The sequence below is a fragment of the Mchenga conophoros genome, linkage group LG8, assembly GCF_057382185.1.
Source record: "Mchenga conophoros isolate Kocher_MC1m ecotype Shallow Benthic linkage group LG8, M_conophoros_male_GT1.1, whole genome shotgun sequence".
NCBI lineage: Eukaryota > Metazoa > Chordata > Actinopteri > Cichliformes > Cichlidae > Mchenga > Mchenga conophoros.
The window spans coordinates 24,562,923-24,590,675 of NC_140533.1; the positions used below are offsets into that span (position 1 = coordinate 24,562,923).

At 39.9% G+C, this 27,753-nt stretch overlaps 1 protein-coding gene across 9 annotated transcripts in view; it reads right to left on the bottom strand.

Moving 5' to 3' along the window:
* The window catches only part of tanc2b (tetratricopeptide repeat, ankyrin repeat and coiled-coil containing 2b), a 171,438-nt gene that overhangs the window by 112,002 nt on the left and 31,683 nt on the right, over positions 1-27,753 (bottom strand). For 7 of the 9 annotated variants that reach the window (XM_085285134.1, XM_085285140.1, XM_085285137.1 and 4 more), the window contains one exon: positions 18,190-18,294. In XM_085285134.1, coding sequence (XP_085141260.1) covers positions 18,190-18,256 — 67 coding nt within the window. In that variant the 5' untranslated portion in view covers positions 18,257-18,294. Of the gene's footprint in view, positions 1-1,219; positions 1,474-18,189; positions 18,295-27,753 lie in introns of those variants that run through there. The other 2 variants (XM_085285145.1, XM_085285141.1) reach the window with 1 other exon arrangement.

Sequence of the window (27,753 nt, forward strand, 5' to 3'; positions counted from 1 at the left end):
ATATTTACATGTTACCATAGCGACCAGAGAGTATTAAGGGGCAGAGAGGAGGATGTTACTCTCACTGTCGTTGGTGCATTTCAGGAGGACGCTGCTAATAAAGTTACACAATTACACAGTGAATTCGCATTTATTATTATATTTACAAAATACCACAGTTTTTGTCTTGGTCGTATCGTTTAATTTTGTTGTAATTACCCGCGACACCTTAAAGGCCAGTCCGTTAAAGTAGCGTCTGACATTAAACCAATCCGTGGTGCAAAAAAGGTTGGGGACCGCTGCCCCTAGGGTACTGAAATAGGTATTGAGTACTGAGTAAGATCAAAACCGAGGTTGAAATTGTTCTCACAACTTATTTGATGCTCAGGTTTAGTTCTTTTTCTGGTTTATTTGCTGTGTATCCACATCTCTGAAAATTACTCAAAACCTTGTTATAATTAATAAATATTTAAAAGAAAAAAATATTCTTTCATCCTTTTTATATATATGAATATGGAAGACCCCCATACCTAAAGAGGAGTGGATGGAGAAGGATGAAAGAAAAATGGCAGAGAGAAGTGACATTATTGTAAGGGAACCAAACACCAAGCAGAGATATCTGCTGTTATTAATAAACCTGAAGACATAAAGGATGACAGATATGAGCTGAAACACCACACTGAATTCCCATTAAGACACAGTATGTTCTCTTTTTACAGCCACCTATCAGACACCTTGGCCTCTCCAGCGATTTCACTCTGTATTCATGTATCTACGAACAGCACACAGTCTCCCTCACACACACACGCACACTGTCGCGGCTAAGGTGTGGCACGATGCCGGCAAGACACGGACTGCCATGGAAGCCTGGGTCAAGGTGACACCCTGCACAGCAGCCACAATAGAGCAAACAAATCAGTTTCAGAGTGGGTTTGACACATGCTGCCAACACCAGTCAAAAAACAGACACTCAATGCTGCTCTTAAATCACACACTTGAACCCTTCACCTCCCAAAGTACACATTGAGACACCTACACACTGGCTTCCTGAGATCAAGAGCTGCTCAGACTTGCACCGTGAAACAACAAAAACCTTGCGAAACAATTAACAAATCAGCCTTGATGAATAGTGGCTCTTACCAAAGCATGTTTCTACCGCTCCCCAAATTCAAAGTGGAATTCAGAAATCCCCACATTTATTCAATATAACCATCCGTCTCTTCCGATTCATCCGACTCACCTTTGTCAGTTGTTCCCCCGTCTGTCTAGGCAATAAAAATCCTGCACCATAGTAAGAGAGAGCTTAAACAAAAAAAAGAGAGAGAGAGGAGATAATAAAAGGCACAGTGAGGTGAAAAAAAATACAGGAAAGAAAGAAGGCAAAGAGAAGAGGACAAAAGATAGAGGGAGGGAATAAAAGGGAAAAGAGGGAGCGAGAGAGAGGTAAAGAACAGCCCAGACAGGCAGAGAGCTCTCCACAATGTGATGCGAGCGCCAGGTGTCAGCACGCATACACTCACTGAGGCGCGCATGCACACGCTCACACATTCGCATACCCACGAACACAAGCAGACAGGCAACTCTCTCTCACTCTCATGCTCTCCTCTTCCTCCTGCTCCTCCTCTTCTCGCTTTCTGGCAGCGATAACTCTCCCCCATCCTCCTTCTCTCTCTTATTCAGCCGCGGTAAAATGACTTAACTCTTAAAAAAACAGTCATTTTCAAAACTAACCTTTTCTATTCAGCTCAGTCATTAATTATTATCAGATTCACTTTAAAGGGTACTAACTGTATGCCTACTTGAACTATTATTTTTGTCTAATAAGAGGCAGAACACACAAGCTGCCTTTTGTGGGTCCATTAAGTCTGAGAATTATCTGATTCTATCTGCCACGACTGCACCAGAATATTGATTACCAAGTCGCCTGTCTTTGTGTAGGTGATAACGAGTTGGCGTACACTAGCCGCAACCAAGCAGCAACCTTTAAAACTGAAAACTGATGCTGATACATTAGTGTCAAAACTGCAGTTCCCCAAATGACCACTTGAGGCAAACTCCAAACAACCCTCATAGCTTCCAATTAGGGCTGCTCAATTAATCGAATTTTAATCACGATTACGATCTGGGCTTTCAACGATCATTAAAAATGACTGAGCCGATTATTAGCCCCTCCCTCATTTATCCGCAACACCTTAAAGGCCGGTCCGTGAAAATATTGTCGGGCATAAACCAGTCCGTGGCGCAAAAAAGGTTGAGACCGCTGATTAAGAGGACCCGAGGGAAGCTCGGAAAGCTAAGCAGAAGTTATTTGGAGAGTGACTGCCGTTGGTTGAAAAGAGAGGTAAAAAAAAAAAAAAACTTCAGTGGTGTTGCACACTATTTTATATTATTTTTTAAAGTCATTATTCAATACATTGTTATTGTTAACCCTTTAAAGCCGGTCAGAGCAGCACGCTCTGTTTTGTGTAACTATTTTTAAATCCCTGTAGAACCTGAACTGTGTAAGCTAGCGCAATAATTTGTTTTGCATATGAAACTTACATCTTATGCCATCAGCTTGTCCTCGGTTCCTTCCACATAAATTGCATAAAAAGCACTTGCAGGAACAAAAACATAATATTCCAGAAACACGCTTTGCCGATCCGATCAGCTGTTCGTAACACTTCGCACATTGAAACAGACGTCACCGCTAACTATCACATGTCCGCCATTTCCTGCCCGAAACCGGAAGTGATGTCATTTTCGCGGAAAATGTAGTTTTTTTTACTTGTAGGCCTTAAAAGCCTATACTGGTCATGTTTGACTTTTCTGAATAGTTTCTGGGATGCTTAGAACTCGAATTGCACTGCTGGAAATAGTTTATTTTGATGCACCTGCTGTTTTCTTTGCAAATTTGCATCATAGGATTGTTTTTGTTTTTCCTGCAGTATATAAAAATTGCTGTATCTCCAAAATAAAACTATGAAGACACTGAATAAATTTCCTGTTGTTGTAAACTATTTTTTGCAACTTTTTTGTATTTAAAGTTTTGAGGGATAAACCTCTTAAATTTCTCCAAGTAGAAATATATGTTAAAAAACAAAAACAAAAACAATTTTCAATTTTTTTGTAGTTTATTGCACTTTTTTGCAATTAATGTAGTTACTATGGACTTAATGCATACATATTATTAAAATATGGGCTATAACAGTTGTATAGCAACTTGAAATGCTCCCACAAATGGCACTACAACATGTAAAAAAATAATATAAGCTCTGGCGGACTTGGTTCTATAGTAGGTCTTAAAGGGTTAAATAAATATCGTCAAATAATCGAGATCTCAATTTCAGTGAAAATAATCGTGATTATCATTTTTGCCATAATCGAGCAGCCCTACTTCCAATGTTAAACTGTATGGTGTCTGTAGCCATTTTCACCCTTTGTGACAACTACAGGAGGTACATTTTACTATAAAACATCATTTTGGGGGTGTAGCTGCTTTGAGTGACAGATACGGTCCATTTAAGTAATGTATTACAAAATACTCTCCGGAGAAAGTAATTCGTTACACTACTCGTTGCATTACTTCTTTGCTTCCCAATAATGAGTTAAAAGCATGATGCTGAACTTTTCACATGCCTGCAGATTTCCACATGTTCATCAAAGTTGATGAAAAGCAGTCAACACAACACTTTACAGGAACATCCTAACCATAGCATGGCGGTGCAGTGGTTAGCAAAAGAGAAATTCATTCTCCTTAGGTGGCCTTAGGTGTGAACCCTTGTGTATTTGTATTAGCCCTGAGATGCTGGTGACTTTTCCAGGGCGTATCCCCCTTCTTGCCATATGACAGCTGGAGTACGCTCTAACCCCAACCCAAACCTCAGCTGGTACTGAGGTATCCACTCTCAGGGTCTAGGGATGAATTGCTGCCAGCTACGTGTTAGCATCATAGATAGATTTTTGTGCCAATTCTGTCCGTCTCTCACATGAAGAGGTCAAGCACATGAAAAGGCAGGTCTGGCTTTTCTGTGTCTACTCATAATGCAGATAACTGAAAAAATTAATTTCCTGCAGAAAATGTGATTATAATTTGATATTGAATGTAATAGTTAAATAATAAAAAATGTATTTAAATTATTAATAGATTAAAAGTAAATTAAAAAATTACCCAATTCGGTTTTTAAGCCTGTTTATCCCCCCCTAACTAATGCACCTAGCAGGCAAAGCTAGCAAGCTACTGTTAGCATTAGCTGACAATCCCAGGGGTTTATGCTTTCATCCATCACCATCACTTTTTAATTAAATATCAAAAGAGGCTAAGACCCTAGTAATGAAACCCAAGGCTTCAAAACCACAGCACAAAAAGCAGTAAGTGACATCATGGAGCTGCGTCCATCTTTAATATACAGTCTATGGGTTTAGCACTGATTTTTGGGGAGTGAAAACAGCTGGAAACAATACTATGAAAGCTGTGAGAACTGACAACAGTAAATCTGAAGGTGTTAAAAAATGAGCTGAAGGGAAAGGAGCTGCAGCGTCAGTCAATTTTTAGTGTTAATATTAATATAACATTTTGGTAATCACATTATTTGATCTTGTTCACATGGAAATGGGATTTAGATAGAATAAAGTTCTGATTATCTTTTGTAAGCATCTTTTCTATCATGGGTGGCAGAAAAACATGCCTACACAAAATAATTCAATTATTTAAGGTTTTTCACAAATGTGAAATACTTTTCTCACATTTTTAGTTACACAGCTAGTGAAGGTGGAAAAACAGGATGGGATGTATCCATTTTTAAAATTCCTTTCAGTGGCATCTTACAAAAGCAACAAGAGAAAACTGAAAGGTGGGAGGCTTATGCTCCACTATCTAGTACATGTGTTTTCTCCCAAATCCATATGTGATACATCGGTTCTCAAATTGCTTCTTCGATTTCTATTATTTTAGTCGCACAGAAGAGACTTTTTCTACACTACATGCACTTCCTTTGTAGACAGGCGCAGCATGGATATAGGTGATGTCTTAAAAGCTCCAGTATTACAGAGATACAATACAGCAGAGCGCTCAATACCCATCAGGGAGGTACAGCTGAAAGATGCCTTTGTGAAAATTCTTAACATTTTCTTGTGTATTGAGGCATAGCAGGAGCTTCTAGATAATAGTATTCACTCCAGCCTGCTCTTTTTTTCTGTACCGTTTCATGAATTTGAGTGTATATATAGACACAAATGCTATTTTCTCTGCTGATTAGGTTATGTTTAAATTCCCTTTTTTGTTCCACTGAATATTCTGGAAACTTGTTACTAGATTTTAAAGATATCCAGTAAATATAATCAATAAGCTGTCATGGCTTTTGTCAGTAAAATAGATTTGACACAAATGCAGACTCAACATACAAGGCAGGAATGGATTTCATGGGATTTACTGACTGCTGCAAAAATAATAAAGCCTAAAACTCTAACTGGTCACAGCAGATCACTACTTCCTGGTAATGGGGCGTTCTTCCTTCCTACCATTGCGAAGCGTATTACATTGTCTTTCTCTTTCAATATAAAGCATCTTCAGGGGATTTATTGGGAATAAGTGCTGTGTAAATAAAACTGAATTAAACTGAAATATAGGCAGGAATTTGAGTTAGCAAGCAAACAAAATTGATAAGCTTAGAGAGACAAAGAGGCTCCATTATGCTAAGCTCTGTCTCTATACATTTTTTCTTTGCCTCTACTAGAGCATCTGTGCATAAGCCATAAGCCATCTTTTATACTGGGCCCCTTCCCTTCTTCTCTTTCATACAATTTTCTTCTAATTGGCTGCCCCTCACAGAGAAAAGGTTTGCACTGCAGGTGGGAGGGGCTGCAACATGCACAGCTGTGTGCCTGAGATGACCATATTAGGACTACCCACCTTCATCAACATCAACAGAACAGGAGAAACCGTTAGAAACAGGGCATTTAGAGCAATCGGACACCTGAGCTTTTGGCTCAGTAGGATTATCTGCACATATGCTACGCTAACTAATTCATTTTTAACCAATCCTTATTATGAGCATCCACCACTGGAACTGAGGGGAACAAAAATAATATATATACACTACATAAAATGTTATGTGGTAAGCCTTGTTTGATGTTTATTTCATTTTCTGATAGCAGGAGGGGAGAAAAAGGGAAAAAAATGCAGTTCATGAGTGAACTAAGGATGTTTTGGATTTCTGTTATATGCCCTCATCATTATGCTACTGGGGCTCCCCATGCATAGCCCAGCAGAGGCAGGGATACAAGTGCTTTTAGAGTGCTTTCAAGCTTTTATTTATTTTCCTCATTCATTTTTTAATCAAAAGTGTCAGCTGCCTTTTATTCCTTTGTATTCCTTGTTTCTTGCACAACAGTAACATTAAATTAAAAACAATACATTTCAATATTATAGTACAAATTGTGGTTGCAATTCTGTTGATTAGACAATTTAAAAGAATGATTTTATAAAAAAACAAAACAAAAAAAAACTGTGCATTGTTAGACTAACTGATTTAAAAAAAATAGTTATTACAGTTATGGCAGTTGCTGTCCTAAATTATCCAGTCAAAGACATTAACTACATCCATTTCAGTGGCACCATATTATTTGCCCAATATAGATTTTTTACTTTTATGCTCATGATTCCCTCAAAATTGTTCTTCTTACTCCTTTAACATACTCAAGTAAATTAAGCTATTAATCCAAACATAGCTAATATGGTGCATAAATGATCTTGCCACATTTACATCCCTGTTGGTTTCCCTGAACATAAAGCGTCTGACACAACTCCTTGTTTGACTTTTTTAGGAAGGATACCAGCTGCTAAATGTCAGTTACTCCACAGCCACTTATATGTCCCCTTAAACAAGCTATGAACATGAACACATGAGGTAAGAGAAACGACACTGATCCAGATTCAGAATAATGTCGCCAATGGAAAGACGGGCCACCTGCTCTAATATTACAATATACCATCATTATTTAGTTTTTTTCTTGGTTAAACAGGTTTCTACTGTGTACGTCTACAAAGGGGGAAAAAAAGAGGAAAAGGCCATACAGGGATAGCAGGAAAATGAAAAAAAAAAAAGCCAGAGGAAAGGGAAGAGAAATGCACGCATCCATTTACTGATATTGACGTTGTGATCAGAGACGGAGGAGAGGTTAGACCCACGCATTATGCTGCCCACTCCCTACTGATCTGAAATATACAGCTTCCCTTACAAAAGAGCTACATGAGAGAGAGGCACAGCCAGTCTCTTGTGCTTGTCTCCATTTAAATGTCACTGTACTGCAGCACAGCATGTGATTTTACTCAAAATAGCCAGAGAACGGCCGTCGGAACTGACAATGTCATCGTGAGGAGTTCAAGACCCTGCGGAGGACAGTCCGCCACATAACATACTGGTTTCAACCACACATCAGGCCTTTAATATAGATTCATGAAGGCAATCAAGCCAGACCTGCTGAGTGTGGAAGCCAGACTGGTGGCTTGACAATCAGATGCATGATTCATGCCATCTTTTACACATCAGAGAGTACTAAAGTAAAAAGCCATAAGAGGATGTGCTTCACTATTGCGACGATGGTGATACAAAGGGAACAATGTGGAGTTGAGTACCATTGGCAACAGTGAGTATTGCCTGTTATAGCACAGAATCCACTTCACTGTATTGTGTGTGTGTTTTGTTTTATTTCAGCAGTTAGCAATAGCAATAACTGTCTTTATAGCTTATTCTAAAGGAGTATGTGGTGAAAGACAAAAAAAACAAAAACAGATTTCTCACTGTAGATGTTTGGATGTGTCACAGTAGGAACAGAATGGATTTTATTGACAATATCTGTGCTCCATAGGTAGCAGATAACCAGATTTCCAAGTAAATTTGATGCATTGTAATCCAATATAATGAAAAAAGTGGCAACAATGACACCTCCATTGTGACAGTTATCATTACAAGGGAAGAGGACATAAAAAGTTAAGTAATTAAAGCTAATTAAAGCCATCAAAGCCTGGCTAGTTCCTTCCTGTGATGAAGGACGTGCTCCTGGTGCCTGCATGGGTTTTCTCCCACTGTCCAGATGTCCTGCATCTTAGGCTTGAAATGTTGGTGATTCAAACCTGGCCATGGATGAGAGATGGATAAAGTGCTTTAAATGTACAGAAAAAAAGGACTGTATGTGTATAAATCTCTCTTGTACTCTAAAGCACTTTAAGTGATCTGTAAGACTGGAAAGTGCTCTGTAAATGCCAGTTCACTGTCCACACGCAGCCCGACATGATGACTGGCTCTCACAGGAGACAACCAAGTAGAATTTGCTGCAATAGAAAATTACTTTGATACAGAAAGAATAACAGTTAAAAGATGAGTCCTGTGTGAAAATGAAAAGGAGACCTTTTATATGCTCTTGTTTTGAGCAGTTATCTATCCCACATAGTGATATGACCCTTGAAAGCTTACCCAACATCCACTTTTTGAAGTTTTCTCCAGTGAAGTGTCAAGAAAGACCAATCGTTCAGGTAACCAATGCTTGTTTCTGTCACGCCACATCACACGTAACATGGTGCAATTTTGCTATTTAAACTGTAACACAACATATGAGAATGTTCATTATGAAGAAAACTAAGGTCAACAATGAAATTTTGGCTTTAGATTTTGGGTTTAACCAGAGATAGACTCAAAAATGAATGCATGTTTCAGCCGTGAACATTTCATGTGTACATCTGTCGTACATTTGATCAGATTGAACCGATGTCATGACATGACTCCCACTATATAAGAGGTTTCAGGGTGTAACATTCTTGAGCCTAAAGGACGCAAAGGAGGTCACTCAGCGAAGGCGTATGGGTGGCTGTGACGAGGGCTTTATGTGCATCAAGAGGCTCTGCTGAACCATAATGACGAGCCAATAAGTGCCTCCCACACTCCACAAGACAGGAGAGCGGCACGAATGACACTTCGGGCACATAGTCTCTTACCGCCCCGCGCCCTCTCAACAGTCCATCTACAAGTCTGAATTGTCTTTGACCTTCAGCACACTTTCATTTTGCTGCAGCTTTGTTACCATGGCATCAGTCAGGAGGCCACAGGTGCCTGATGAGGTGGGCAGCTTCGGGGCGGCTAAACGCCCACCTGATCAACACTGGTTGTATCGTCACAGACGCCACTGGAGGAGCAGCTTCTCCTGTTTTCTTTGTTGTTTAAGGAAGAACGTTCACGTCACGTAACCTTTGCAGACCAGTTCCATAGTGAGTACTCTAACAGATGATAGAGATGATAATGAGATTTCTAGAAAGAAGAGGAAAAGTTGAGGAAAGATGACTCAAGCACTGATAAAGAAACCCAATTATGCACGTGCATATATCTACTTTTAGATGGCATCTCACAGTTAGAACAGACTGTGCAGTCAATACTGCATGAAGGCACCTAAGAATGTCAACTGCTGAAAGAAGAAACTTAAATGACATGTTGCAGAGAAGCTCAAGCAGATTGTAGACATCAGACTATTTGTTCTCTGTAACCAAAGGTCAAAGCTTCTCGCAACAGCTGTGCACCGTATTGATTCACATATTCATTGTCTGCTTCACCAGCTACAGTCTGTGCTTACACAGCATGTTAATGTTCACATTTAAAGAGAATTAAGACATGCAGAGTTTAGCCAGAGAGCAGCAGAATTAAACAAAAGCAAAATAAATAGAAAAATCTGCAGCTGATTAATCAGTCCAGTCATTTTTGAATGCAAAAAGTCCATTTAGCCCTTAGTCAAGTGCCTTGAACATGGATTCTACATAAAGGCCACCAGATGGCGATAGCTGTGATTCCAAACTATCTATCTGGAACAGCTAGCCACAGGAAAATAGCCAATTTCCTGTGGAATCTATGGGTTCAATCACTCGTTTCAAATCACACTAAGTTTAATTAAGTATTTTGTACAACTTGCTCATACTCTCTTTCATAATGGATAATTACCCATTGGCTAACAACTTGTCATTGACAAGTCGTTAGCCAATGAGCAAGCGGTTTCAAAATTAGACTTTAGAGATTTTTTTGGTTTTTTTTTTAACTTCGATGATTAGCAGTAGCTATGAGGACCAACTACTTGTTACAAAAGTGCTTAGCTTCATTCCTTGGGAACATTGTCATAAACAAAATGCTATTTAAAGGCAGATCAGCTGTTTTTATTTTTTTTAAGGCTTTTGTGTTCCAGTGTTTGTGATTTTCTGTTAATGATTAGTAGTAATTACTAGTAATCTTTATCGGCTGCTAAAGATTACTAGTAGAAGAAAAGCACTGACAACACTTAGGAGTGAGCTTAAATGTCAAATCCTCTGTACTTTTGTTGTCCACTGTTTTTCTTTAATATATATTTTAGGCTCATGCTGGACAGAGCATCGAAGGTGGAGAGAGAAAGATGAGGGAATGACCTGAAAATAAACGAAACCTTATATTTAAAAATACATTATTATGCTGTTAAAGAATCAGGGGAAGTGTCTTTTGTTTTTTAATCATTAAAAACCAACTTTCAATACATGAAAAATGCTACACGCTATATCTTTAACTATTGTAATTTTCACAAATATCACCAGAACTGAAGACAAAAACATATTACATAACCACAGAAGCCGTGACATTTCACAATCTGCTGTGAATGGGGAAAACGAAGGTCTACATACGGTATCCCTCTGCAGGTGGACCGTGTTCACACATGTTAACAGAACGTGGTTCACTGAAATCCCTCCATTCATGTTTCCCTGGGTTCATTAATACAGGAAGGAAGGGGACATTCTGCGGAGCAGTAGGTGCCAATCTGTCGCTCTGTGGAGATCAGCCAGAATCAGCTCATGTTAGGCTGCCGCTGCCCTTCCTGTCGCCTCTTACATCTACCCGATAATATTCTACATTGTGGAATGATTTATTTCTACCCAGCCAGTGCAGTCACTAATGTTTACTGGATATTCCATAGCTTGCTCTGCATGTAAGTAGCAATATATATGTAAATATGCAACATCTGCATATGCATTTATTTCCAGTGCATTTATTAGATTTCAAAATACACCAACTACTCGGCAGATAAAATCTGAATTACAGCAAACAGAAAAAATGTAGTAAATAATGGATGAAATGGTGATGAATGGTTCACTATCCAGTATGGATATAGCAGTTGTTCTTTTATCAACAATATTAGATTATTTCCAAGGCTATTCCATAATATCCCATCTTATATTTGTCAAGATCTTTAAGTTTATTCACAGAAATGCCAGCTAGGAGCTGCGCAAATGAACCAGAAGCTCATAAGAATTTGGTATGTATCTTTTCAACCAGGAAATCTCAATTGGGGTAATTAAAGTTTATAATCAATGGGCAGAGGAACACATGGGGACAAAATCATAGCATCAATTAAAACCGTACCATCAATGTCACAGTTTAACGTGGCCCGAAAGCATGGTGGTTTTAGACTATTTTTTACCATATTCATGTAGAAAATTGGTGAATAAAAAGCCAACTTAGTAAGTCGTGCAATTATTGAAAACGTCTACTTTTATCATGGAGGTTTCTATTAATTCAGATCAACCATCTGCACTTATTTATAGATATTAAAAAGTGTGCACAATATAGTCTAAAATGCTTTAAACTAACCTACATGGGATATTTAAAAAAAAAGTCAAAGCTATGACAGAACGTCCGTCATTTCACAAGACTTACCCAGTGCAGGCGTGGTTGTTATCGGCTGCTAAAGACTGGCAATAACTGCATTTACACCGCATTAGGCCGGGCTGTGGTGTCACTCCTTGCTTGTGCCGTAGAGCTCAAAGCATGTTTGCTGATCTGATGATCTCTAATTAGATTTCTCAACCACTGTGGAAAATGAGCCATCAATTAGAATGCTGTAATTAGGGGGACTGATTTGATTCCTGTCAAGCACCTGCTGCCTTCAGACTTGTCGAGTTAGTGGAACTGGAGGGAAACATGGCAGCATTTGTGCCATTCGTACTGTAAACAGCTTGCTTCATTTATTCTCTGTAAAGCAAAAAACAAAAAAGTATAATAATAACAGGTTGGCAAGAGTTTCCGACGAGACTGTCTTCTCCAATTTACAGAGGTTAGTTAGAATCAGTCAAGCGAGATGTAGAACCATCAATCTTGAAGGTGCCTCAGTGCACAATGCAAATGGAGAGCGCTGTGGATGCACAAACCAAAAACAGTATACTGTACACGGACCTCTGTGGTTCAATCAAACTCCAGTGTAGTTACCTGATTAATCTGGTCTAATTGGGCCAGTATGGCAGCTGTCAATCAAATTACAATGTGGAGTACACAGGTGGATGATGGGTGTTTCCAAAGCAGATTCTGCTATGGTTCAGTTGTGTTTGTGTGAAAGCACAGCACCTCAGCTGCAAGCCTTCTCAAGGGAAAGACAGTTTTAAAGTCGCAATTTAAAATTTAAACTATCATAAAATCCTATGAAAGGATCCTTTTTTGATGTAGAAACAATGTCTTGTTTTATTTACATGATACTATTTGTTAGCTATGGTTTGGTATGAGTTCTGCAATTCTGCCCGATGAGCCAAAAAATAAAAATAAGTCAGTAAAGACATGAATCAGTTCTAATTTAGCAGAGAGGACAAGAGAGAAAAGAGGGTGAAAAGTAGGGGAGTAATATTTACAAATGGTCATGAGGTACATTCAGTTGTGAATTTTAGAGAAGACAAATAGTGTAGCATAACTTGCTGCCAGACTTTGAAGTTTAATTTTCCCACGTGAATCTAGTGACGATGAAAATTCAAGGTGACACCAATAAAACCAGCCTTTCAGTGAGCTGTCAGTCCATATGACTTCATGCTTAAAGCTCTTGGTGAGCCTGCCTGTGTGAACATGAACTAGATTACAGCTAAAAAGGGGGAAAAAAATTTAATTTGCCCTTTGTTTGGACCACAATAATGGAGCCACAATGTAACCTGAGCAAAAGAATTAAAATGTGTCACATTAGCTACTGTACTATGTGTTTGAAGAGGCTCTATTATCCATCCATCAATACGATTCCTTAACCACTTCTCCTGAATTGAATAAGTGGTTAAGAAATTGGATTGCTGGAGGTCTGCAGCTTATCCCAGCTGTCACAGGAGGTGAGGCGGGGTACACCCTGAACAGGTTGCTGGTCTATCACAAGGTTAAAAGCCCGTCCTTGGTCCAAAGGGATCCATTATGCTTTTCCTTATTTTCTGTGATATGCACTGTTTTCAGTTACAACTTTCTAGTACTAGGTTGGACCCCCTTTTGCCCTTAGAGCTTCCTTAATTCCTTCTTAAATAGATTCAACAAGGTGCTGGAAACATTTCTCAGAGAGGCCTTGAGTACAGTGAACTCACTGTCATGTTCAAGACACCAGTTTGAGGTGATTTGAGCTTTGTGATATGGCTGGAAGCAGCCATCAAAAGATCGGACCTAAAGGGATGGACAAGATCAGCAACCATACTCGGGTAGGCTGTGATGTTCACTTGGTAGTAAGAGGCCCAAACTGTGGCAATAAAATATCTACCAGCTCCACCCTGAACCGTTGATGCAAGGCAGGATGGAGCCATGCTTTTAAGTTGTTTACACCAATTTCTGATCTTATCGTCCAAATATCACAAGAGAAACTGAAAATCAGACCAAAAATACAAATATGGAGGTAGAAGTGAGCATAATGGATCCATTTAGCTTTATATATATATATATATATATAAACACCCAGCGCGCCCCTGCGGGCGGTTTATCCTTCAAGCTCGGGTCCTCTACCAGAGGCCTGGGAGCTTGAGGGTCCTGCGCAGTATCTTAGCTGTTCCCAGGACTGCGCTCTTCTGGACAGAGATCTCCGATGTTATTCCCGGGATCTGCTGGAGCCACTCGCCTAGCTTGGGAGTCACCGCACCTAGTGCTCCGATTACCACGGGGACCACCGTTACCTTCACCCTCCACATCCTCTCGAGCTCTTCTCTGAGCCCTTGGTATTTCTCCAGCTATATATATATATATATATATATATATATATATATATAATTTTTTTTTTATTTATTTATTTTTTTTTATTTAACCATATAGCTACCATTTTCAGGTAAATATAAGATAAATATTTTGATGAAAATGTATCCAGTATTAACTCTGATAGCAGAAAGCATGAGCAACTACATTTGCCATACCACGCTCCAGCCCATCTTCTCAATACTCATTAGTCATGCAACAGCTCCCTGTCCAGACACCCAAACCTTTTAACCCCAGTTCTCATTTTCTAATCAGCCAGTGCCATAAACTGTAATTGCAATGTCAGGCTGTTGACTTTGTTTCAAGTGTAGACTCACTTCTCCACCCCTTCTCGATGGGGGCAAGAAGAGGAAGGCAGTCAAAATCTTACAAAACAAAAATCAAACAAACTCCTCCACATGCCTCCCTTTTGAGTTCATATGCCAGCTAGAAACTCTAAAAGGAACAACGTAAGAGGCAAAGATCACGAGGGGATATTTTCCATCTCGTTCACTTTTTGGCTTTCAAGGCGGGTGCACTTGTACATGAAACAGCCGCTGGCTACAGTAACAGTGGGCCGCTGTGTCACAAAGAAAGCCTTATATACACACAGTGTATGCAGTCTGTTCAGTGTCTTAATGAAAACCCTAGTATCTGATTTCTAAACAGTGCTGCCGCCGTAACTCCGAGACATTTGTCCTTTTTGTTTAAAAAGCCTGAATCTCGGGGTGTGAGCTTATGTGTGCTCAAGTGAACATTCGCTTCAGATCTTGAATGGCATCTGATTAACCGCAGAGAGGTTGGACCGAGAAGAATGAGCTGGAAAACTGATTCAACCATTTATGTGATAGTGTCTGAGGACAAAACAGGCAAACACAATGTTGTTTCCCTGACAGATAATGCCCCATTCCCCGAGTGTGTCACGATACAGATTTGTGAAATTCAGCCTCATCGCAATCAGAGCAGCTTATCTGTGTTATTCAATTTAAAAACTGCCATTCATCAGCTTAATAACTTGGGGCTCAAACTATTTCTGCAGTGAAGATCAAGGGACAGTGGGCTCATGTGTTGCCTTCAGATTAACGGGTCTATTCCCCCTTCGGAGCTCTGGCATTCCTGAAGATAGACGCCGCGTTGAAACCGTATCAAACACAGAGGACGAGCATCTTATTTCACAATCTTCCATCTGAAACGAGACTAATTTCAGCAGGAAGCGCATCCACACAATACAAGTTTTAAGCGCTCCCTGTCTGTCGTAGGCAGATAAGGGTGTTACCACCTCTCCTTATGTCCTTGAAAGTTATGTAGCAGCTTAAAACATTTAAATTATGTGTTAAAATAAATTATTCAAGCAGCAGCGGCGTCAGTGCAGACACCTGTATATTAGAGGATGTGCATACGTGCTATAAAATGTAGGAAGTTTCAGAGTACAGATGTTGCCGTTGAAGAGACTATACGAAGTGCACCGCACTGCATTGCTGGGAGGAGAAGATTCCCTGCAAAGCGAGAGCAACTGATATCAAAACACTGGAGGGTACTTCAGTGATGCACAGCTGCTTGATCTCCTCTCAACCTAACACATAAACACACGGAAAGCAAAGCAGAGAGGAGGTATGTTTTTCAACTACTTGAACCTTGAAGCCTTGCGGAGAAGAAAATTGATAGCCACTTTGACATCATCCATTAGTTTGTGAAGTCCTGTTTTGAGACCCCAGTTTTGGCATTTTGGTTGTTGTCATCTTGGTTTTCTGAAACCAGATGCAAAAAGTGAGGTTGATTTGACAGACTAACTGACACCGTGTTCATAAGTTAGCAACTTATCAAAGAAAGCTTGGACCCACTACATGGCTTATTTTCTTCCTTGTGGGGCCACAATTTGCAAGGCGAACTTCATGTTGTATTCACTGTGACTTGAAACTATTGACTGAAACTATGTACTTATCCGAAGCATCTACTGAGGTCAGAGGTCAAATGAGCCTAATGATAGCTTCAGAAAAACTGGAGGCTTCACTTTTCAGACTACAAAGTCAAATCAGTTTTTCTTTTTATATACGACATATGGAAAGGCTTCCCAATAGGAATCACTGAATCAGCAGGTACAAAAGTCAAATCAGAGTAACTGTGCACAATCAATAGTCAAAGCTATCCCAAGCTATGACAGTTAGAATTATTGAGTGTTGCACACAGACTCCTGCACTTGCAACGTTTCAATAGTTGACCTTTAACAGGCAGACAGTGTTTTTAATTTCTCACTTTATTTATGACATGAATTAAAACCACATTTGGTGTTTATACTTTTTACCGTATGTAAACTGTTTACCGTGAGTGTAAGATTACAGCCATTGCTTATATGACACTTCTCTTTGTGTATATATATTTATTTGGCAAATAGTTAATGACAGTGTGTGGGAGTCTGTTTGCAATGCTGGATATGTTTGACCCTTTTATAAGCACTTGTCTTATGAAACAATTAGATGATGTGCTTTTTGAAAAAAAAAAAAAAATTTCTTCTTTCAAATTTAGAGTCTGGAATCCAAAGAAGTGTTCTCGCCATGGCAACTAATGCAAATGTCTACAGGATAGCAGACAAATTACTCATGACCTTTGAGAATCAAATTTAAGACTTTTTAATGCCTCATAAGACTCCTCAAGACTCAGAGATGCCCTGTGCATGATACAAACACCCCACCATGCATTATACAGCAATGCTGATGCATGACAATAGCAAAATAGAAAAATCACAACTTCCTGCAAATTACGCAAACTGCCAAAAGTGGGTGAGAAGTGGGAGGCTCTGCAGGAAGTGATGCACTTGGCCCAGAAGTAACACTGTGTCAGTTTTACAGCTCTGACAGTACAGCACAGGAAACAATCTTTACACACAAGGGTTTTTATTCGTTGGATGAAGGATAGCACACACCACCTGTTGTTAAACAACCTCCCCAGCGACAAAACAATGGTGAAACCTACACTTTCAAAAAATCAAACAAAAAATATAAAGGGCAACTCAACTGGTGCCAAGAGAGCCGACTGAGTTCAAGGTTGAAGCAACATATTATGGCTGTGCAAAGCTAAACAACCGAGGCCAGCTCAGAAATCCCCTGTTGTGAATGTACAATAGAAACAAAGCTCTTCACGGTGCAGCACGGCATGACCAAAAGCACGCTTCAACTGACGGCAGGAGGTTAAGCTATTCGAGGAGCAGAAGAACACTGCTGTGGTTTGTATGAACACCGCTGTGCAAAACTCTTGATCTCTTGAATGTTAGATGCATCAATTGTTATACATTAATCCAATACTATCAGACGGGTAAATTATCAGTCCAAAACTGGCAAAGGATTCCCAACATAGAGTCATAAACAAGTGGAACAAGGCAGAGTTCAGCAACAGATGGTAAGAACCCCACAAAGCCCTGGGCCTGCTTTCACAAAGACAGTTTAAACTGGTATGAAGGATTAGATCTTGATCTACCGCAAGGCTAACTTAGCCTGAACAAGTGACACCTACACTGACCAATAAATTGACTTCTACAGGACTGAAGTATATTTGCAACCACATGCCCACATTCAAAGTAACACAGCTTTAAGGCTTTTCCATGTTAGCTTCACTTTTCAGACCTTGCTGGTAGCATCCTGTAAGCTGCAACATTAAATCATTAGCCACCTAGCTACTGCTCTAACAGAAAGCAGGACATTTCTTTCTAATCACTTATGACACCTCGGTACCATTTTTCAGTATCTGTGTTTCTCCTCTTATTTTATTCAAACATTTTCTGCTAACCAGAATTCAGAGGATAAAGTGCTTTTTCTAAAGGATTCATTCAGAGATTATGAAGTCTGATTAGTTATTTTATGTAATTAGTAGTCAGAATCCATCTTTGTGAAACTGGCCACAGTTCCGTACGTCAGTCAGGCGTGTCTCTGGGATTACGTGGACGGAAGAAACCAAGAAAGCCTAAATCCACAGAAGAACAGTGGCCAGTTCTGCAGGTTGCTTAGAAGGACCTACATGCTCACTACCTTAAAAACGACAGTATTATTTTTGAAATCTGAAAACATTTGATAGATTTTGATCAGCAACAAGTTCAAAATATGTTTCATCCTCTGAACTCGCATGTGCTCGCTTCCTAAAAATACACAGACAGAGCTAGCCAACACCTTCTGTGTGTTGACAGGCAGATGCGTCATTGTTTGTGGCTGGCATCACAAGACAGACTCACCACTGCTGCGACTCTTGCGATTTGCCTTCCCCCCCGTCAGCAGCATCTTCAAGCTGTTTCTAAACATGACTGCAGCAGATGCCCTGGACTCGACTACAGAAGAATCTGTTGGAGAAAGAAAAGACAGAAGATAAATATTAATATTTCCAAGGGCACTTCAAGCACCACCAGCTGTATTCCGTAAGATACAACTGATGTTTAGGTTTGCTTAGGAGAATCTTATTTGACAGACAGTCAGAGAGTGACATGTAACAAGTGCTCTATTTGACCAGAATTTAAAAGAGGGGCTGAAAATTCGGAGCATTTGCAACTACGACTAACAGGATCTGACTTTTTTTTTTAAGGGCTTGAACAGTTAAAAACATTATCATGGCTATCAAAGCAGAACCACAGAGCTACATTCTCAAAGCAGGAGAGAATAAAGAACCTTCAAAAACATTAATGGGGATTAATGAGAGAAGATTGAAGCTGGGGAAATCCCATTCATGTATACCCAATCTTATCTATGTCATCAAGTGCTAGATCAAATGCTTCAAAGCAATTAGGGAAGAATAGAAGGAAGCACCACGGGTTTCACTATACTTCCTAAAAAGCGAAAAAATGCTTTTATTGTTTTTCATTCATAAACTATGGACAACATGACTATGAGATAAAGCCTGCAGAGTGAGACGTGGCTAGAGGGAAGCAACCAAAAAAAAAAAAAAGACGAGCCTTAAGGTTTACAGTATTTTGTAGGACAGGAACATTAATAAAGATCAAGTATATATATATATGGGTACAGTACTTAAGATTACAGATGGTGGAAATTATGTATTAAAAAGACTGTCCTTCCATAAATAACAGCCTCATAAGCTACATGTGCAAACTTCAAACTTCATTAAGCCTTCATAGAAAGTACGACATGAAAAACTGAAGTTATTTATACACTTGTCTTATAGCTTGTGTTACAGGCCACTTATAAAAGCACTTCTACACCTCTTCACCACCGACCCTTCAAATTTCAAACCAAAAGTTATGGTTCTTTTTACTAATGAACCCTCTATAAACAACAACAAAAATAGGTAAAAATATCTATCAGATGTACCGGTTCCGTTCTGAGAGACAAAGGACCATTAGGGTTGGTCAAGTTAGAGGATTCCTTTGTATTTCAGATGATGAAAGATGAGGACATCTGTATTAAACCATAACATTCATTCATTTTAAAACTACAGCTTGCTCTAGCCAACTAATCCCCCACCCCCTACACCTCCTTCCACCCCCTTCACGGGCTCACGTATCTCTGCTGTGAGTCCTGATAGTAAAAAGCATGGCAGCAGATGTTCTCCATTAGATGGGAGTGACTCAGCAAAGCCCCACAGACAGGGTCCAGCTGAGAAGCCGGCTTTCGACCCAAACAACAACAAAAAAAAAAAAAAAGAGAAAGAAAGAAAAAAATACCTCAAAGACGAGGACATGGAAAAGCTCTCAAAAAGCCCTCCTCCTTCCCCCAGTGCTGCTTAAGCAATGTTTTTCACAATCCCCCAATGACCTTGAGAGGAGGTCTAAATGTTTCCAGAATCATAATACTGCTAACAAATATAAGGAACACTGGGGAAACAACAAAGATTGCAAGGCAACACACAACAGAGTAGTTTAAAAAGTATGAAACGACGACGATGTTGAGTCCCACAGCAAACCCAGATTTCGATTATTTCACTTTGATTTCGTCAAATGTACCAGACTGGCTTTCTGTAGTCTGAAGCCGTATGTCTCAACAAGATTGAAAACTGAATGACGCCGTGGCAGGTGCCAATTTTGAGTTTAGCTCAAGTGCAGGGGGGGGGGGGGGGGGAAGAAAATAGACTGAAAAAGAAGTTGATCTAAACAACTGGAGGGAGCTGCCAGAATCAGACCATGCCCGACTTCAAATCACTTTAGATGGCTCCAGCTGGGTTTGTTTACTGTTTCAAATACCATAAGTGGTGACTGTCTAATCATTTTTCAGCACTCGGACTTTTTCTATATGTGCGATTATTATTTTTGTCCCTCGGACACCTTCTGAGCGAGTTTGGCTGGGTTTGCTCGCAGATGACTAAATAAATGAGTGTCTTTCTTGCTCATAAGTGGATACCAAGAGAAGTCCAGATATCAGCTGCAGTGACAGAGGAGCCTGATGTCTGATAAGATTGTGATCGTTACACCTAGCAGGGGGATAGATAAAAAGCTTTAGTCACATCAAAAGCAGCCGTGTTGGTTCAAGGTGACTGAGGAGAGATACGTAATATAAATAGCTACATTTTAGTTTACCTGAATGAATAATCCAGGTTTCTACTATCCACACCGATTTAAATCATCAACATCAAGTAGAACTTGCACATTATTTATCCTATGACACTTTGAAATCTGACTCATTTCCCAGGAAATGCAAATGAGAAGACATAGTTTAAATAAACAAACCAGCAACAAGGAGTGATTTTTATCATGCAGAACCATGCAAAGTCCCCCTATGGTCATTAGCATAAATCACATGCTCTCAAGAGATGTACAGAGAGCGGTAAGGTGGCCACAAGTCAGATCTATAGGGATGCACGATCATTTCTAGCTTGTGCAGGGTCATCTAAGCAACTCTCTTCAGCAACAATTACTCAAGCGCAGCATAAAATATGAGCGGTGTTTAAACTGGCTCGATGTTTAGCTGTAAATAAGAGCCACATGTTAGAAGTCACAAGCACGCTCTGACTGAAACAGACTGATCAAAACAAGATGCAAAGACGTGGATTCATTTACCCTGTATGTTGCCAAAATGTTGCTGATTTCATATGAAAGTTAAAGCCTGCTTGAATGATGTCATTTGCAAATTAAATTATCCATGATATCATCGAGTCATATTTGCATTCTGCTAAATCTCACATCTGTTATCTCCTACTCTGCGCTCATATATACTGCAGTTGACTGCAATCAGAGAAAAATATACTTGGCCAAACGTGGCTCTCATCAGCAGAAACGTCTGCATCATTTCTAGCCTACTGCTCTTCACAGCTTAAATGCCGACTGTATGACCCCACCATTTGATATAAACAGCATACACAGGTTAGAGATAAGTGTTATATGACTTCAGTAATATTTACATGTATAATTATCACTCAGCGAGAAGGTTAGTTCACATGTACACCTCATTTACGTCAATATCAGCTGCCAACTGAATGAGCTGCCTAGTGTGGAAAAGCAAGACCTCACAGCCACTGGGCAAAACTTGGATCTCTCTTCCCCAAAAAGTACCAAAAGTTTGACCTAAAACTCTCTCTCCCCCCCCCCCCAAATTAGGATAAAAATGGGTAAATAAAGTTGGCAATAGTGAGGAGAACTTTCAGGACTTTCTGCAGATCCTCAAATAAGCATCTTTCTTGCAAGTACCAACATACGTAGAGAAATCGAGATATCACCTGCAGTGACAGAGGATCTTGATGTCTGATAAGCTTGTGCATCCAATAACACAGCTGACAGCAGTTACCACTCCAGTCGTCTCCCCAGTCAATCACAGTGTCAGTAAATATCTGTATCCTCTGCCCAGGGTGTGATCGAGGCCAACAAAATGTGATTCATGACATTTTTTATATTTTATCTTTTTTTGTATACTTGGATCTGCCACTGCTCATAAAAACAGCCTCTTACTGTTGATAAATGCAAATACATCCGACCTCATTTACCAAGCACTGAAGTGTCTCCCAGTCAGTGTGTGACAAGTTCCTCGGAATAAATAATAAGCCATAAAATGAATGATTCAAGGAAAGGCCTCCTTTTTATTTTTGCCCAGATGATGCATTTGCTCACTTCTCATGAGCTTGGTATTACCACCTGATGTGGTTATATGGATAACTGACTAACTGCAAGTTAGCAGATGCTACAGGCAAATGTATCCTCAAAGAATGTAACATGTCTAACACTATTTGTAATAATTATACAGCGCTGTGAAACGTTTTTGCCCCCTTCCTGATTTCTTTCTCTCTTTTTTTGCATATTTGTTACATTTACATGTTTCAAATCAAAGAAATTAGAGTAAATACAAAATACTGTTTTTAATAATGATTTTAATTATTAAGGAAAAAAAGCCAAACCTACTTGATCTTATGTGAAAAATTAAAGTAAACATAATAACTAGTTGTGCCACCCTTTGGAACAAGATGGAAGAATTTTGGTCGACTATCTTTTGCAGAATTGTTTGAATGAGCCACATTAGAGGACTGTCAAGCCCGATTAGCCCATTTAAGGTCACGCTAAAGCATCTAAATCTGAGTAAAGTCCACACTTTGACTAGGTCAATCCAAAACCTTTGTTTTGTTTGTTGCTTTACTTTAGCCATTCAGAGGTGGGCTTGCTGGTGTGTTTCCAATCATAACTCAAGCGAGGTTGAGCTTCAAGGTAGGACATTTCCCTTTAAGATTTACAGAGCAGAATTCATGGTTTCAGTAATTACAGCGAGTCGTCCAGGACTTTTCAGTCTACAGAATATTTAATAATAGTATAATAGTCTTGTGAATCACCAAGTTATTTGTTTTGGTAAACGTGAGATGAGCCTTTGTGATTTTTTAGGTGAGCAGTGGTTTTCACTTTGAAGCACTTTCATGGATACAATTATTTCCCAGTCTATTTCTTACTGAATCACAAACACTTACATTAACGGAGGTAAATGAAACTTGCGGTTCTTTAAATGATGTTCTGGGTTCTTTTGTGACCTCCTGGATGAGTCGTTCATTTTGGTAGGTTGGTCATTCTTGGGAACATTCACGACTGTTTCCGTTTTTCCTCATTTGTGGATAATGGCTCTCACCATGGTTTGCTGGAGTCCCAAAAGCTTTATAGCCCTTTGTAGTCTCAGTGACTTTGTTTCTTATCTACTCTTGAGTTTCCTTAGATTGTACCATGATGTGTTACTTTTGAGATCTTTTAGTCTGCTTCGATTCATCAGACATGTTCCATTTATGTGATTCCTGGATTCAACAGGTCTGGCAGTGCTCCTGCCAGAGTGTGGCTAATTAAATTGAACTGCCTGTTTATACACAGTTAATTCATCATTTATCATGTAACAACGGGTGCAATCATCTTTTCCACATACAAACAGCTCTGGAATTTCTATTAATTTCACATATTTTATCAATTAATAATGGACTCTGTGGGTCTAACAGTCAATGCTGATACAAACCTCTTTGCCTTCTTTTAGCAGTTTGTCCCTTCTTCTAAGAATCTCATGATGCCATATTATTTTTCTCCCAACTTTATTCATCTCACCTCTGCAAGCTCCATGACTGTTAAACTACTGAATGACTACATAACTTACAGCTTTCCTCAGCTGTGGGAAAGAACTTGTTAAAAGTCACCTTAATCACAGCAATCACTGCAGCTGCTTTATAATGCAGTGACACAAGTGATCCTTACACCTACCAGAGGGATAGATGAAAAGCATTAGTCACGTCAAAAGCAGCACTGTTGGTTCAAGGTGACTGAGCAGTGACACATACCACCGATAGCTACATCTTAGTGTGGGCTGACTGGAATAATCCAGATTTTTACAGTCCAGTCTTGCTTAATAAAAGCTCTTTTCACACTGTTAATTACCATCAACAAAGAGATGTATATATTTCTCCTAGATACTTTGAGATCTGACTCATTCACTAGGAGATGTCGTCGAGAAGACACCGTTTGCTAGTCTAAATAGACCATACAGCACTGAGGAGTGTGTGTTTTTCTTTGTCATGTAGAACCATGCAAGCCCTTCCCTCAGAACAGAAACCACTCATTGGTATGAATCACATGCTCCCGCATGACAAGATGTAGACAGTGATAAGAGAGTGTAAGGTGGCAGCAGGTCAGATCTAGTGGCATGCACCCATATCTCTACAGATATAAGAGGGCCTGCACAGGGGCCTCAATGCTAGTATTCATGCAACTCACCACTCCTTCACCTCAGCATAAAATATGAGCAGAGAACAGCTTATTATGTCTGGTTCAGCTAGCTTACAGGCCAGAAGGCATTCTGTGATTATAATGCTAAATCAGAATCTCAAAAAGCCATGACTCAGTAAGTATACTGGAGCTTTATGTCAGCTGCTCACAATGCAGCAGGGATGAAATACAGAGGGCTTTACAGTCTAGCCTTGAAATGTGTTTCCATATGTATAACTGGGAGGTAACCAGGCAAAACTATAGCACTCTACAAACTGCCAAAGGAGAAAATAGGGAGAGATATTGCTGTCTAGAGGAGGCAATCAATGTTTGGAATCTTAGAAGACAGCATACTGAGTAGGCAACCGAGCATGCACACACACACGCACACACACACGCGGGTTGCCAAACAGAGACGAGCGCACACGGACAAAAATGTACCCATATACACAGCTGAAGCAACGTTTCATCTGAGGGTGTAAGCATACACATCTCTCATTCCCACTCTCTCTGACCCTGTGTACCGGCCTTTGTGAAGGGAAGCCAAGAAGCAGCATGCTTTCACAGATAATGTGCGTAAGCGGATGCAGCCCATCTCAGGATCCTCCACAGCTCAGGCGTAATGCTCCTCCTGTGCGTTAACAACCACTTAAAGGCACATTCACTGTGCCTGCACAATGAGCCACTTTCATCTGCTCCGGTCACCACGAGCAGCACACTTGTTTGTTCTGATTAAATATAAAATACAGGCACGGAGGAGTCCATTTGGAAGCATGAATATCAAAGGCTGGATTGGGCCTCTACAGAGCAGGTCTCTAATGTGCCTTTTGAGCCGGGCAGGTAAAGTGGGCCTAATTATTTAAATATGTAGGTTTATCTATAAGCCTAGCTTGAGGAATTACTTAGTCATGGCATAATCTTGAGAAACCAGAGTTATTATTATTAGAGGATTAACTTGGGCCCCTCATAAAGCAACTTTCCTGTGGAATGGATTACATTTTTAATCACCAATGCCATCTAAATTTTTTAAACATAAAAGAAATCCTACTAGCAGCAGGTGCAGACGTTCCTCTGAGCCTGAGAACCGCCGTGACTCTCCATTAATTACTAAGCCTATTTACAATCAATAAAGTATCCTTTAATGGGGCCGGTGATGGCAAAGGCCAGCATTGCAGGGCGCCCAATAGGATTTATCTCTTGTTACCGTGGCCTTCAAATTAAAACTCATTGAAGAGGAAGCAACACAGACACAATCGTAGAATTAGTGAGGACACTTGTTTCCTGGGGGAGAGCTCTTACTGTGATTACCTGTAACACAGACGTTACATCAGACACAGAGCAGAGGGAGGATTTCAACTGAAATGGATCGAAATTGTGTCGTTTAAAAAAAAAAGCACAGGCTTTTGGTGCTACCCAATCGGACTAAATCTTTCAGATATGTGAACGAGCAGAAAATTTTAGGGTAAAATCCAATTTTCTTCTTAAACGTATAATAAGACTTGTCCTAAATATAGGTAATTAGGAGTCATCCGTGAAAGAAATACGACTCAATTTTGCTCTGCCAAGAGGAGAAAATATTTTAGTGGACAAAGCACAGTGAAGAAAACAGTATGAGAATGACAAAGGGCGACCTCTCCGAGGACCTCAGCTTCAAGCAATTATAGTACAATCCGGAGTTGTGACTGGGAAACACAAATGTCAGACCTTAATCAAACAAAGACAGGCTTCAGAGAAAGCATGCATTCAGAATATTTATCCTATGAAAGCTGTACAATCGAAGCCGAGTCACCCACAATCGACTGGGTTCTTCCGCTTTATCTTTTGCTCTCAAGGTCCACGGAGAAGAAGTAAGGTGAAGATGGTGGCACCCAGCAGATGGACTTGTTCATTAAAACAGGAGAGAAAACATTCACACACACAAAAAGGAATGAAGCTACTCAGGCTGAAAGCTCGTTTAGTCAGAGCCTCCTCCCTTATCTCGCCAACAGTAGACGCCCTGCAGCACCAGACAGGGATAAATCATCCTCCCATCTCCAGTTTGAGGATGGCCAGGGGAGCAGAGATTCATAAATCACACTGATATCAATAAGGGGAAGTGTCAGAGCCCGGCACACAAGGTGAGAGTTCCACAAGGCAATGCAGAAACCACTTAAGGTTGCTGGTAACAAAGTTTCACTCCTGCCCAGCGATAGATTATTTATTAATCTAGATTAATGCCCTCGCACTCAATGCTTTAGGGGAAGGTGGTGATATCTGTATCAAAATGCACCACACAAGCTTTGATCAGTCACGGATGAGACGGTTATGAAGCCTGTTGTGGACAATGTGAAGTCTGAAAGCTTCTCATCTAACAGCGTCAGAAGTGTATTAAGTTGAAAGCCATTTACTCTTACAAGTGAACAATGATCTAAAAGTAAAACCATTTAAACTACCGGATACTTCACAAAATGACAAATTTAGTGTAATCGTCAAGTGGCAATCTTCAGCACCAATGAATAAGCTGAGGCTGCCTCCAATAGCGAGTCAATCCCCATAGATGCTTATGTTAAAACCCTCTCTGCTAAAAAAAAAGCCTGGTCATTCCCCCCTTTGTGACAACTGTACAGGTGAACTTGGTGCCCACGATAAGTCATTAAGCTTCCCAGCTACTGTTGCAAAATAGTTACAAGGTTCCAGTTGAAACTGGATTAAAAAGAAAAAAAAAGTTGAAGAGCCTCCTTTGTGAATGAAATATAAAACTTTTAAAAGACCCTTAAAGCTTTTTATAAGAGAACTAAACTGAGTGCTTTTTGAAGGCTTTAAGACTTACAGATACTCAGTGATCTACTCTCCACTAGCAAATTACATGACTGTACTCTGGCTTGTGGCTTCAACCCGTTATACAAGTGGAGCAACAATATTTGGCTCCAATTTCAGCTCATTTGAATGGAGATATTTGCATATTAGAGACACTCTCTTCTCAAGCTGTGGGTCCCAGCAAGTCCACCCCTCTGCCCCCGATCCATCCATCAGCATGCAAGTATGCAACAGAAAAAGCCCTGAATGTTTAGAATATGGATCACTGTGTGAATGTGTGAATGTGGCTTGTAGCGTGAAGTGCTTTGAGTAGTCATGTGCAGTCCATTTTACCATTTACACAGCCCACATATAGCCATGTGAGTTATCATGTGCTTTGGTTGTGTCATGTCCCGCCGGGGAAACTGAAGTCCTCACGCTGGCCAACTGTCACACAGTTTCGTTACCAAACCTATGCTCATTTGAAACCAGCTAAAGCCTCTTTTGGTCTCTTGTTCAAATCCATTCAAAAGGAAGCGACTGAAATAGCTTGTCAACCTTTATCAGAGTCAAAGAGAGCCACATGAAGGAGAACATAATCCAATGCTTTTTATTTTCCCGTTTGTTTTAGAAGGTGTTTGGGCAAGATCAAATAATGGGATGAAATACTGTTAGCTCTGTAGGCAGGTGTGGAAAATTCCCCTAGCAATGCCGAGGACAGAAATAAATCACAGACCCTATTTATTCTCTCGGAGCTGCAGTTTTTTAAAGTTCACTTGCATGCCTTCTTTGTAATCTCCTTAACAGGTGGACAGTGCAGAAGTAGGTATTTGTCAGTGATAAATGAAAAAGCATTTTTCTCGGCAGACA